At 44.9% G+C, this 12,485-nt stretch overlaps 1 protein-coding gene across 1 annotated transcript in view; it reads left to right on the top strand.

The window, feature by feature from the left end:
- The first annotated feature begins 3,908 nt into the window (after positions 1-3,908).
- SLC25A13 (solute carrier family 25 member 13) overlaps positions 3,909-12,485 on the top strand; it is a 130,177-nt gene continuing 121,600 nt past the window's right edge. The window contains exons 1-2 of the mRNA XM_056857306.1: positions 3,909-3,946; positions 12,165-12,179. Coding sequence (XP_056713284.1) covers positions 3,935-3,946; positions 12,165-12,179 — 27 coding nt within the window. The 5' untranslated portion in view covers positions 3,909-3,934. The remainder of the gene's footprint in view (positions 3,947-12,164; positions 12,180-12,485) is intronic.

Here is a 12,485-nt window from a genome sequence, read left to right on the forward strand (position 1 = left end):
TATTTATAACATCATTTGCGGGCCATACAACATGATCAACTTAAAAATTAGCCGACCAAGCCCCAAGCAGACAGCTGCCCCAGATGACAACCCGCACCCCCCGCGCATGCAAGCAGGCAGGCATCCAACTGGTGGCATACTCGCCCACCTGGTGGCACAGGATGGTCTGTTGCAACATCTGGATTAGGGGTACAGACCCAAAGAATTTCATTCCAATTGGGATGGGGGAGATTTGCAGCCAGAAATATGTTCCCATTGAAACCAACAGAAACAAATGGAATATTTTTTGAACAAAACCAAATCACGTTTTTAAAATTATTTTTTAAAATCATTTTTAACAATAAAAAGTACCTATCTGCACCTTGTTCACTTTCAAATGGAAATAATGGACCTCAGATATGCAGCTTTCCTGGCGCACCATGCTTCCCTGAAATGATTTTGATGGGGGTTTGTCACTGGCATCTTGCATTTATGCAAATCCTTTACCAGCCTAGAATAACAATGATTTAACGCAGAAAGAAGAAATTGCTTAATGGTTGCATGTGATTAATCATGAACAAATGATTGAATAATATTTCCTTTCTCTTGATTGCTAGAATCCTACCGGGGGTGGGGGGACCCCAGTCTCTATCTCTGGAGAGTTATTGACGGTCATTGACTAATTGTGGACAAAAAATAATATTAGTAGTCCATTACAGTCTGATAAATATTCCATGCATACATGACATAGGCAAAGCGCTCTATATTCTGAGCATGTACACCAATAATTCGCTCATCAGAGCTGCCTTGTTACCACAACTCTTTGCAGATACTGATAATTAATCAACTGCAACGAATCTTTACAGAGTAAACAAATGCACTGCACATGAAAAATGCTTATGTTTCGTTTATCTGGGGAGAATTTTTATAAACATTCATGCCAAAAGCATCCTGACTTGCAAAGTTACTGTTCGTCGCTCATGGGAGAAGAGATATTTTCTTTTCACTTCGAATTGCTATGCACTATAAGCAAATCTCCAACTGGTATACATTATAACAGTGCCTACAAAAGTTGTGCCCGTTGAGGAGCTATTACTTACTAAATATGTATTGGACAGACTGCAATACGACTGTAAAGCCGAATCACGTTCATTTTCCCCTTCTGTGTGGAGATGACTGGAAAGAGGTTTCTCCTCCCCACCTCATTTCAAAGGCCTTTGACAGCCTGACTACAAACCTGTTGGACAAGAATGATTCCTGATCAAGTGCCAGTTTTGGAAGTGCTGCTCAAAAAGGAAAGGACAAGGTGGCACCAACATGCTCCTGACTGTGCCAGCTAACATGCTGACCCGTGCCAGCTAAGGATCTGGTACCATGTGATGTTTGCCCTCATCATCCTGTGCTCCAGCTGAAGCTACAGTTCTATGAAATGCGAGGCACACTGATTTAACAACAGAATATGGCGTGTCTGACGCAGAAGCCAGCGGATTGGCAGTCTGTCCGGGATAACACCATCAGAAAGTCTCTTCTACTTAGAAAAGTGTAGTTTATTTCACTGTGCAAAGATATCATACAGATACTTTTTACTCTCTGCTCATAGCATCCCACACAGAGCTTCAGTTCCACTCCATTATATACACCTGGTGGTCGCAGCCACCAATCACAGTAGATGCCTAGTCATTGTGACATGGCTTCTGTATTGCAACAGCCACCTGGCCATAACCGGATTAGGCCAGCTCCCTCTAGCTCTCCAGGGACTTTCCAGGCTGATTGCATCATTACTAGATCCATCTGATCGAACCTGCACCTGTCAAACTAATCTGACAGCCTTGTAATATTGACAGTGTCTAATCATACAGTTTTATTTATTTCATTTGTATGACACCTTTCTCCCCGATGGGATATTAAAGCAGTATACATCATTCTGTGCTCATCCATTTTATCTTCACAACCACCCTGTGGGGTAGGTTAGGCCGAGAGTGTGGACTGGCTCGAGGTCACCCATCAAGCTTCCATGGTAGAGGGGAGGATTTGAATATGGGTCCCTCAGATCTTAGTCAGACACTAGGATATAGCTTGTTGAAACTAGGATCCTACTATGGGGTTTTTGCATCATTTAATGTGTCATGTTAAAACTTATGCTTTGCTTCAGTTTGGTTTTTAGACTTCTGGTTGGTTCTACAACCCTAATCCTATTGTACTGTTTATTGAACGTCTCTCTGTTGATTGTATTGTACTTTGTAACCCACAGTGAGTCCAAGTGAGAAATAAAGTAAATAAAATTAAAATGAGAAAGCAATGTTGTAAGCCAATCTGGGACATCATTGGGGAGAAAAGGTGGGATAAATTTTGTTCCCTATAAATAAGGTGAGAACCAGCATGGTGTAGAGGTTAAAGTGTGGGACTAGGATCTGAGAAACCCAGGTTCAAATCCCCACTTGCACCGTGGAAGCTTTCTGGGTGACCTTAGGACACTCTCCCTCAGCCCGGACCCTGGCTAGTATTTGGATGGGAAACCTCCAAGGAATAGCAGGGGCAAGATGCAGAGGCAGGCAATGGCAAAGCACCTCTGAACATCTCTTGCCTAGGGTTGCTAACCTCCAGGTACCAGCTGGAGGTCTCCTGCTATTACAACTGATCTCCAGCCAATAGAGAACAGTTCACCTGGAGAAAATGGCCGCTTTGGCAATTGGACTCCATGGCATTAAAGTCCCTCCCCAACCCCACCTTCCTCAAGCTCTGCCCCCCAAACCTCCCGCTGGTGGTGAAGAGGGACCTAGCAACCTTACTTGCCTTTGAACTGGACCATCAGCATTTTGGGGGAAGGATATGCCTTGCTTAATTTGCAAACCAAGAGATGCCGGACCCCGTTTATTTAGGCAAGTCCTTTACTTTAATGATATTGTTCACATTGCCAATTCGGCCCAGAACAATGTCACACTGAGATGTATATAGGCAAGTCCGTAAACTGTATATGGACTAAACCACAGTGGGTAGCTGCGTTAGTCTGTCTGCAGTAGTAGAAAAGGGCAAGAGTGCAGTAGCACCTTAAAGACTAACAAAAATATTTTCTGGTAGGGTACGAGCTTTCGGGAGCCACAGCTCACTTCTTCAGATACCTTAAAGACTAACAAAAATATTTTCTGGTAGGGTATGAGCTGTCGTGAGCTCACTTCTTCAGATATCTTAAAGATACCTTTAAAGATACCTTAAAGCTCACTTCTTCTTTCGTGAGCTCACTTCTTCAGATACCCTACCAGAAAATATTTTCTTCAGATACCCGAAGAAGTGAGCTGTGGCTCACGAAAGCTCATACCCTACCAGAAAATATTTTTGTTAGTCTTTAAGGTGCCACTGGACTCTTGCCCTTTTCTACTACTGTATATGGACTACTTCATCTAAGCAGCCGGGCTTTGCCCCAGGGCTGCACACGCAGCACATGTTCACACAGCAGCACTCTGCCGCGCAACATGTAACGTCCTAGGAGCTAATCAGCAGCAACCGGCCTTGCAATCAATCTCCGATAGCCAGTTTCCTGGGAGCCAAACAGGATTTGCATCTCCCTGATTACGCCCTTGGGAACGGCGCGCCATGCATCGGGTCAGCGTGCAAAAAAGACGTTGCCTTCCATAACCCCCCGCCAGCCAACTGCATAAAACGCCGCGCCAATTTCCCAAGCCACCAGCAGGTCAAAGCGTGCTGGAAAAACACCGCCTCGCGCGGCTTTGCCCCGGGACGGAGGGACGGCACGAGCTCCCCCCCCCCACCCGGGCTGGCCAGAGGCCGGCGGGCGGAGCACGCGCGCTCCAGCTGGGCCCCGGGTTCGCGCTCGGCCAATGAGCGGCCGGCTCAGGCCCTCCCTCTCGGCTGATTGGTTGGAGCGCGCGCGAGGAGGACGCCGCTCGCCGCCGCTGGCCTGGCCGGGGAAAAAGGGGCTGGCTGCGTGAGGTAAAGCATGGCTGCCAAGGTAAGTGGGAGAGCGGAGTGGGGCCGGCCTGGGACACGGCCTTGGGGGCCGCCTCGCCTGCTTGCCGCGGGGTCGTGGAGAACCTGTCAACGTGCAAAGCTTTTGAATGGGCGGACGGTGTCCGTGTCCCCTCCCCCCGCCCGGCCTGCGCGTTAGGCATCACGCCCTCGGACCCGGAAGTCCCGTTGCCCAGAGACGTTGGGAGCGGTTGGGCTCTGGAAACGGGTCCAAAGTCCCCTCCCCCAGTGCATTGTCGGCTCGCGTGTGCCCAGGATTGGAATTAGGCTCTGGGGCTTGGTTTGTGTTGGGCTGCATTGCCGAGAGCTGCCCGGATACTCAGAATCATAGGCCATTTATTCATGGAAGGTTGTGCCTTGGATTTGCCACTCTCTAGATGCACATTTCCCCCATCTGAATTCTCAAAACTCTGCAGGGCGGCTTATTGTTGAGTTTTGAGAATATGGCTGGGTGGGGGGAGTGCATCTAAAGAGTGGCAAATCCAAGCAAAACCTTCCATGAATAAATGGCCATAGAGTTGGAAGGCCCCGCCGGGGTCATTTGGTCCAACCCCCTGCACAATGCAGGAAATTCGCCACTACCTCCCACCCCCAGTGACCCCTACTCCATGCCCAGAAAATGGCCAAGATGCCCTTCCGCTCAAGAACTGCCTAAGGTCATAGAATCAGCATTGCTGACAGATGGCCATCTAGCCTCTGCTTAAAAGAGCCTTCCTGAAACTGCCTCCTTCGTATAGACAGGGTCGCTACTTAAGATCTTCCTCTCAAGCAATGCTCCTAAGAGTCATGCTCCTAAGAAACTGTGCCTAAACTTGCAGTCTTGGGGTAACGCCTCAGTGTTATGAAGTGACTTAGAAGGCCCATTTCCACCTGTGTATTCTCCATGAATTGTTAAGGACTCTGCTGAGGAACTGTATGTGTTTCCCAAGGTACAGATCCACACCACATACATTTATGACAGCTATACAACATAGCCTTATCATTGAACATTTCTTGATTGGAACGGTAACTAGCTTGAAAACCGTCCGCCGCTATCATTGCCCCCAGTACAGTGTCTGTACAGTTCGGAGCGTTGACACAAAGGTCAGGCTTATGCAAGGACTTTGGTTGGACCTGTGATAATCTCCTGATTCGTTGACTGTTTCCCAAGTTCATACACTTAGGGCCTAAAGATTGGTTGTTGCCTGAAGGAGCAGAGTCTTAAAAATGTTGTACTAAAAGCAACCCTTCTCCCCCACGTTTTTCCATTATAGGGGCTGATTTCCCCCACCCCCCAATTGTAGTAAGGCATCAGCTTCAAAAGGCCAGAATCAAATAGTTGACATGCACAGCTTCTCCTGCTAGTGGAACAATATGAATGCTGACAGTGGATATACTGTTCATCTCCACACATTCTCTTTGAGTAGATCACTGGGTCAATCCTTTTTTAAATTTTGGAATTTAGAATAACAGCTTGATTGTGCATACCAGTGTCATTGTTCGATCTTAATTTGCAAGGCAGGGATGTAATTACAACCAGTTAAACACAATGAAAATACAGATTAAAATAAACACCTCCCTTTATTTATCAGGTTGAGTTTGTAGAGCTTCCATCGTAAGCCCTTTAAGACTTCAGTTCAGGCAACTCATCTGAGAGCTATCATCATTCATGCTAAGAACAACTGGACAACAGCAATAAAACTTAATGTTGTTTTGTGTGGTACACATTTGATTAGAGTGTATGAAGAATGCATCCTAGTTTGGCAGTGCAGTCTTACACAAAATTATTCCAGTCTAAGTGGACGACTGATTTCAGTGGGCTTGGACTACACTGCAAGTCATGCTCATCTTGATCCTGACTAAAATTGGAATGTGGGTGGAAAATTGTCAACAGAATTTTCCAGTGCTGTATTTTTCAGTGCTGTAAATTTCCCACCCTACATATGTTAATATACAGCACGATCCTGAGGAGGGGGGTTGATCCGCGGCGGCCAGGAGTGGCACAGCTTTGCCACCCCTCAGAGGTTTCCTGGCTGCAGAAATTTTTTTAAAATGTTTTTAAAATAAATAAAAAGAAAATGCCCCATTGACTGCAGCGAGGCTGCACCACCAAAAAAGAGGGCATAGCAACGCCACAGCGCGAAGGGGCAGTCCTGGGGCGAAAGGGGTTAGGAAGCTGCCTAAGGGCAGCTCCGCCTCCGGGAATGCCTCCAGGATGCCAGCACGAGGATGTGCACCATTGGAACGCTGCCAGAAAGCAGCGCTGCACCTGAACCCCACGCCACTGCGCCTTGCTCTGGCATGGATGCCACCCATGATGGCATAAGTGCCCTTTATGATAGGTTAAGTAGGCACTTATGCCGGCACGGGGTGACGCCGGCTCCTATGGGCATTTGTCCTCCCCCCCCTTTAGGAATGGGCTAATAGTCTCTATAATTGTCGAGCTGATGTGCTGTAAATCAATTATGTTAGATGGGCTAAATGTACAAAGCATGAACAGACCTCAGCGCTTGTGCATGCCCCAAGCTTGTACATGGAATATTTGCCTGATTTTGCTAACATTATTTAAATATTGAAAATATTTAAATTTGAATAGGAAATTTCACATTGCTGACTTAAACACATCAAACTAAATGATTTCAGAACTGGTTTGTATGTTCTTGAACTTGTTGGTTTGTATCTGTGAATGGGTTATCTCAGATAACATGCCATAAATAGAGTTTTTATGGCTCCTTGCGTGGAATACAATGCTGTTCAGTGGAGTGAGTTCATACCTTCACAGTGCAATCCTAAACAGTTATACCCTTGTTAGCCTATTGGCTTCAACCTGAACTGTGCTTAGAATTGTACAGCCAGTTGCCAATTGTCAGCTATGGGTTAAGTGAGTATAGAGAAACCAAGTGATGTATTTACTTGGACGAGCCATGTTCTATTTTCGTTTAAATGTTCTTGATGAAGATTTTGACTCTGTTTGTTTCCCAAAATCTTTTTAGCTGTGCACTTTAACAGTGTGTAGGTATATATTTTAATAAGGTAAATATTATAATTTACCATTGATTTGCAAATTTGTGTGTTGGGAAAATGGTGGCAGGCTGCTCCCTAGTAGAACCATGTTATAATATTACCTTTTGAAACACTTGTTTAAAACATAACTGCAGTGTTGGAATAAAATGGCCATAATTTGTGATAACATTGTGGGTTTTGATCATTGTGGCACTAAGGACCAAGGCTGAAATCTTAAGCATAGGACAACATCCCACAGAAATCAAAGATATTTACTTCCAACTGAACATGATTAGGAGTGAGTTATTAGTGTGTTAACAGAAGTAGCAAATGTTTGGCATGAGACGTTTCAAAATTAATGATTAGCAACTTATTCTGTGTAGAAGAGCTTCTTTTCAACTTGCTTTAAAGCACCTGTAGATATGGACCTCTGAGGTGTTCATATATTCTCTTAGAAATTATCCATAAAGCATTTAATAGCTGCTTTGGGCAACCTTTCTGATATTCTCTGGTTATTCATAGCAATGCTTCCCATATGACAACATTTCTGTATGAACAAATGGGGCACCTGCAAGAACTTGCAGAGGGCATCACACTTTGTCTCCCTCCCCTTGGTAGCCACCAGAAGATCCCCCCTTTCCTGCTTCCTTCTCTTCTTCCTACTCTCCAATCAACATACTTTTAGCTGCCTCCTAGTTATCAGTTTCCCTGTGCTTTACTAGGCTGATACCTGCACACATAGTATTTGAGAGATTTATACTAACCAGTATTACAACAAGAACCTATTATACCAGACGTTTGAGTAATTGAGAATAGAATTTACAACATATACACATGCCTGGTTGGGTTTGAATTGTTTGTATTTGTATTCATTAATGTATTTCTGTAAATGTGTGCAGGTTTACAAAGGGTTTTAATTAACCACTGATGAAGGCCCCATAGGCCGACACGTGTTTGGTATGTGGTTATAGTTATCAACCTCAGGAAATGCCATTGTGCTATTTTAATGCTTTTAAATAATTTTTACTTTTATATAGCGCTTCTAATAAATTATACTTTCAGTATTTATACATAGGCTTATATATATTTTCCTTTCACCCAACCTTGGGTACCCAGCTTTTGTTTTTAGGTTGGGTTTTATTTCCCTCCTTTTTTCTTCCACGTATGCACTGTAGTGGCCAGATCTTTTTGACGCTGGTAAAAAGCACTCCTGGTTATAGCTGCCACCTGCTTATCCACCAGTAAGACAGGCTGCCACAGCACCCCCCCCCCCAAGTTGCCAATCTGCTGTGTCAGGGATAGTGCAAGCCTGACCAGTACAGGAGACACCTTCCCAGATCAGTCCTTCCACTCACAGTGGCATTTCTCTCTTGTCAGGATTAAGCTTCAGTGTATCCACCTCAAAACTGCCTCCAGGCACCAGTTCTACAACCTCTGTGGGATCAACTGGGAGCCCAACATAAATCTGAATGTCATCTGCATATTGATGACAGCCCAGCCCAAATCTCCAGATGATCTCACCCAGTGATTTCATGTATATTGTTAAAGAGCATGGAGGAAGTCATGGAACCTGCTTCCTAGAGGCACCTGATTGGCCTCTGTGTGAACAGACTGCTGGACTTGATGGACCTTGGTCTGATCCAGCATGGCTCTTCTTATGTTCTTGTGTTCTTAAGATTCCATAGGTTAAAGGTCAAGGAGTTGAGTAGCAGCCCTCCAGCACCACCTTCTGAAACCTACTTTCCATATAGGATCTAAACCACCACAAAATGGTACCTCCCAGTCCCAACTCCAAAAGGTGATCCAGAAGGATACTATGAATGATGGTATTGAAAGCCCTTGAGAGGTGCAGGAGTAGGGTCACACTCCCATTATCCGTCTCCTAGCACAGGTCATCCACCTGGGTGACCAAGGCTGTTTTAGGCCCATATCTAGGCCTGAAGCCAGACTGGAAAGAATCCAAAGAGTACACTTCATCCAGAAAGCCCTGGAGTTGTTCAGCCACCATGTGTCAGTCACATTCTTAAGGATGGTACATTCCAGACTAGTCAATAATTATTCAACACTTCTGGGTCCGCGGTAAGTTTCTTTAGGAATACATGCACTGCACTTTGTTTCAGGGCTGAAGCAACCACCCCTCTCTCGAGGCGGCCTTAACTACTTCTCAGACCCAATCAGCCAGCATCCCCCCTCAGCAGATTTAAACAGCCAGGAAGGGCAAGGGTTATAAAAGCAGGTGGTAGGCATCGAACGTCCTAGGATCCTGTTTGCATCCTCAAACTGAATAAACTAAAAAGTATCCCAAACAAATCAGACCCTTGGTCCACCAAAGTCAGTATTGTCTACTCAGACCGGCAATGACTCTCTAGGGCCGTGTTGGCGAACCTATGGCACGCGTGCCGGACTTGGCACGCGGAGCCCTGTCTGTGGGCACGCGCTGGTAAGTCAAGAAGCCCCCCCCCTTCCCCCGACTCCGGACCGCCCAGCTCGGCGGGGCTTTGAACTGCTCCGTGCTGCCCCGAGCAGTTCAAAGCCTCCCCTTCCCCGGACTCCTGGGGCTCCCGGCCACACCGGGATTGTTATTCATCTTTACTGGCAGGCTGCCTTCGGATGAGTAGCTGCTTCCTCCAGGCGTTTCTACCTTCCTTTGAAGGTGCCTTCTCCCCTTTTCAGCTTAATTGCCATCATTAACTTTACAATCTTTATTGCCAGCCGCAGCTTTGCTAGCTATTGTCTCATTGCAAATTACTTTGCGGGAGATCTCTTCGTCCTGTAGCTGACGTCATCACATACTTCCTTCTCCCTGCTCCACAGCAGGCGAAACGGAGCTCGCGTCTACAGCATGCACAGAGCACTCACATTTATTTTTTTAATTCAGAAGGACTAGTAAGTGTTCCCTCATTATTAATTTCCATTGAGACCTTGCTGCCTTCCCACCGCCCCTAGACTGACACAGGCTTCAGTGTGTTCGTCACAGAGAGGATTTAACATCTACAGAACCGTTTGGCTCATTACTTGCAAGCACAGAAAGGGAGCTCCTGTTTCCCTTCCCCCCCCTCCTTCTAACTTTGTGCTTACTGCTTCTTGTGCATGCTTGTTATTCAACTATCTTGGCTGATATTGCTTATTTAATTGTGCTTATTGCTTTTTGTGTATGCCTGTTACCATCTTAGGCTGCTATTGCTGGATTAATTCTGTTGGGAGACTTTAATACACTTGCATGGGATGAAGACACATTTACTATAGCTGTTCTATTTAATTCTAAGTTGTTCATGTATTGTGGCTTTGTATTGTAATAATATTATATTGACATAGGAATATTTATTGCCATTGTAATTCATGTACTGAAAAGTGTATATTGTTACTAAACAATACTATTTGAAACAAGTGCACGCTTTTTTGGTATTTATACTTGTGTTCACAGTTGCTGTAAGCAGTAGAGCCTTGTGCTGTATCTTGGGTTGTGACACACATTTTTGCAGCATAGGTGTTCTTTTCCATTTATTTCCTAGACTTGCCACCTGGAGGTTGGTAACCCTACCATGGCGTTTTAAGTGCAATTCTAGGGCACACACTAACTTGAGGGTGTGCTATACTTGGATACAGCGGAGCAGCAGCCCCACATTGTTGGGTATTGCACGGCTGTTATATGCTTAGGGTTGCCAACCTCCAGGTAATAATAGTAGGAGATCTCTGCGTGGAGCAGTTCAAAGCCCCCCCCTTCCCCCGACTCTGCGCCGCCCAGCTGGGCAGCGGGGGCAAATTGCCGTGTTGGCACTTTGCGATAAATAAGTGGGTTTTGGGTTGCAGTTTGGGCACTTGGTCACTAAAAGGTTCGCCATCACTGCTCTAGGGTCTCAGGCAGAAGTCTTTCACATCACCTACTTGCCTAGTCCCTTTAACTGGAGATGCCGGGGATTGAACCTGGGACCTTCTGCATGCCAAGCAGAAACTCTACCACTGAGCCATAGCCCCGTCCTCATATTTGCAAGCTTTCCTATATGTGTTGAAGATTAATCCCAAATATATTAAAAAATGCACGCACATTTCATTTATGTCCAGTAAGTAACTTGAATAAGATTCTAAATGAATACAGCAGGTGCTGAAATGCTACTAGTGGTAGTATATAATGTAATTTTGCAAATGCGTCATGACTAAGTTCTCCTATTATTCCCTCTAGTTACCTATGAAGTTTCAGCCATGGTGACTCTTACAGATGTTAGAATGGTAGCTCATTTGGGAGAAATGAGAAATCTCTTCTTTCTAGCTGTCTAATAGCGCTAGTAAGAGTCCTCCTTCCTATATTCCCAGATGATCCAGATTATGAACCGCCCACGAAAATAATGACATTTTCCCTATTCCATTCAGTTTATTAATGCTCACAGACCAATTGGTCATAAGCAAATAGAGAAAGATACACAATTATAAATACAGTATTTACTTTATAGGATATCATTATTAAATTCCATAGACAAATTTTTTTATCACTGCAAGAGTCACATGAGGGTCGACACTAGCTTGCAATTTAGCTACAATCTCCAGCTTGAAGTGGAAGTCCATTTTTGAAAGTAAACTCTAATCCATTTGTCTCGGGCAATACTACATTTATTACAGTCAATAAAAATGCAGGGCAGCCCAATCCTAAGGGGGGGTAGTTGTTTGACGGCTGGGGACAGTAGCCGCGCTGCCTCCTGAGAAGCTTCCCTGGCCGTAAATGAAATTAAAAACCCCACTTTTAAAAAATCCCTGTGAGACTCCCCCATTGAGTTCCACAGGGCCACGCCACCTATTTTGCAAGCGTCACTCGACACTTGCAAAACGGCGTGTTCCCGGGGCGAAAGGTCCTCCAACGCAACAGCATTCCTTATACAGAAGAAGAAGTGGTGATTTCCACTGCTTTCCCCCCTCTCGCTAGAGAACCCCACTTAACCCCTGTTCTGTTCCTGAGGGTGTGTGTACTGACACTCGGAAACAAAATTGGGGTGGGCTGCAGCAGAAATGAGAAGCAGAATAGTTACAATCTGCAAATGGCTTGTAATTGTGAAAGTATATTGAAGCAGGCAAAAACAAATTGTGTTACAGGATCATAAGAACAAATGGTCTTCCACTGGGAGCCCATTTAGACTGGAGTTCAGTGTGACTCTTTGAAGGTTCAGATTTGGTTTGTGCGGAAATTCTCTTTTGATACAGCCTAACAGTGTTTGCTTTTTCCACCTCAGCCAAACAATGGATCGGTGAGTTTGTGATTCCCCCCTCATTTTATCTGAGAACTCTTCTGTCACCATTCTGCATGCCTGCTTTTTAATTTATTCATTTTTTGAATCCTCTACCTCATGTGAGTGAATCTGACTATATTGTAATTCAAATGCTGTGTATTATGTACACAGAAAAGCAGGATTTCTTTGGACTATTTGTATTTCAGACTTCTCTTTTTTTTAACACACACACACCCAAATATGGATGTATTGGAGTTCCAAAATCCTGCTTGGTATCAGTATTAAATTTTTAAGACTCTGCCCTGAATTTGTATGGACTTGATA

Source organism: Euleptes europaea, chromosome 11, assembly GCF_029931775.1.
Source record: "Euleptes europaea isolate rEulEur1 chromosome 11, rEulEur1.hap1, whole genome shotgun sequence".
Classification (NCBI taxonomy): domain Eukaryota; kingdom Metazoa; phylum Chordata; class Lepidosauria; order Squamata; family Sphaerodactylidae; genus Euleptes; species Euleptes europaea.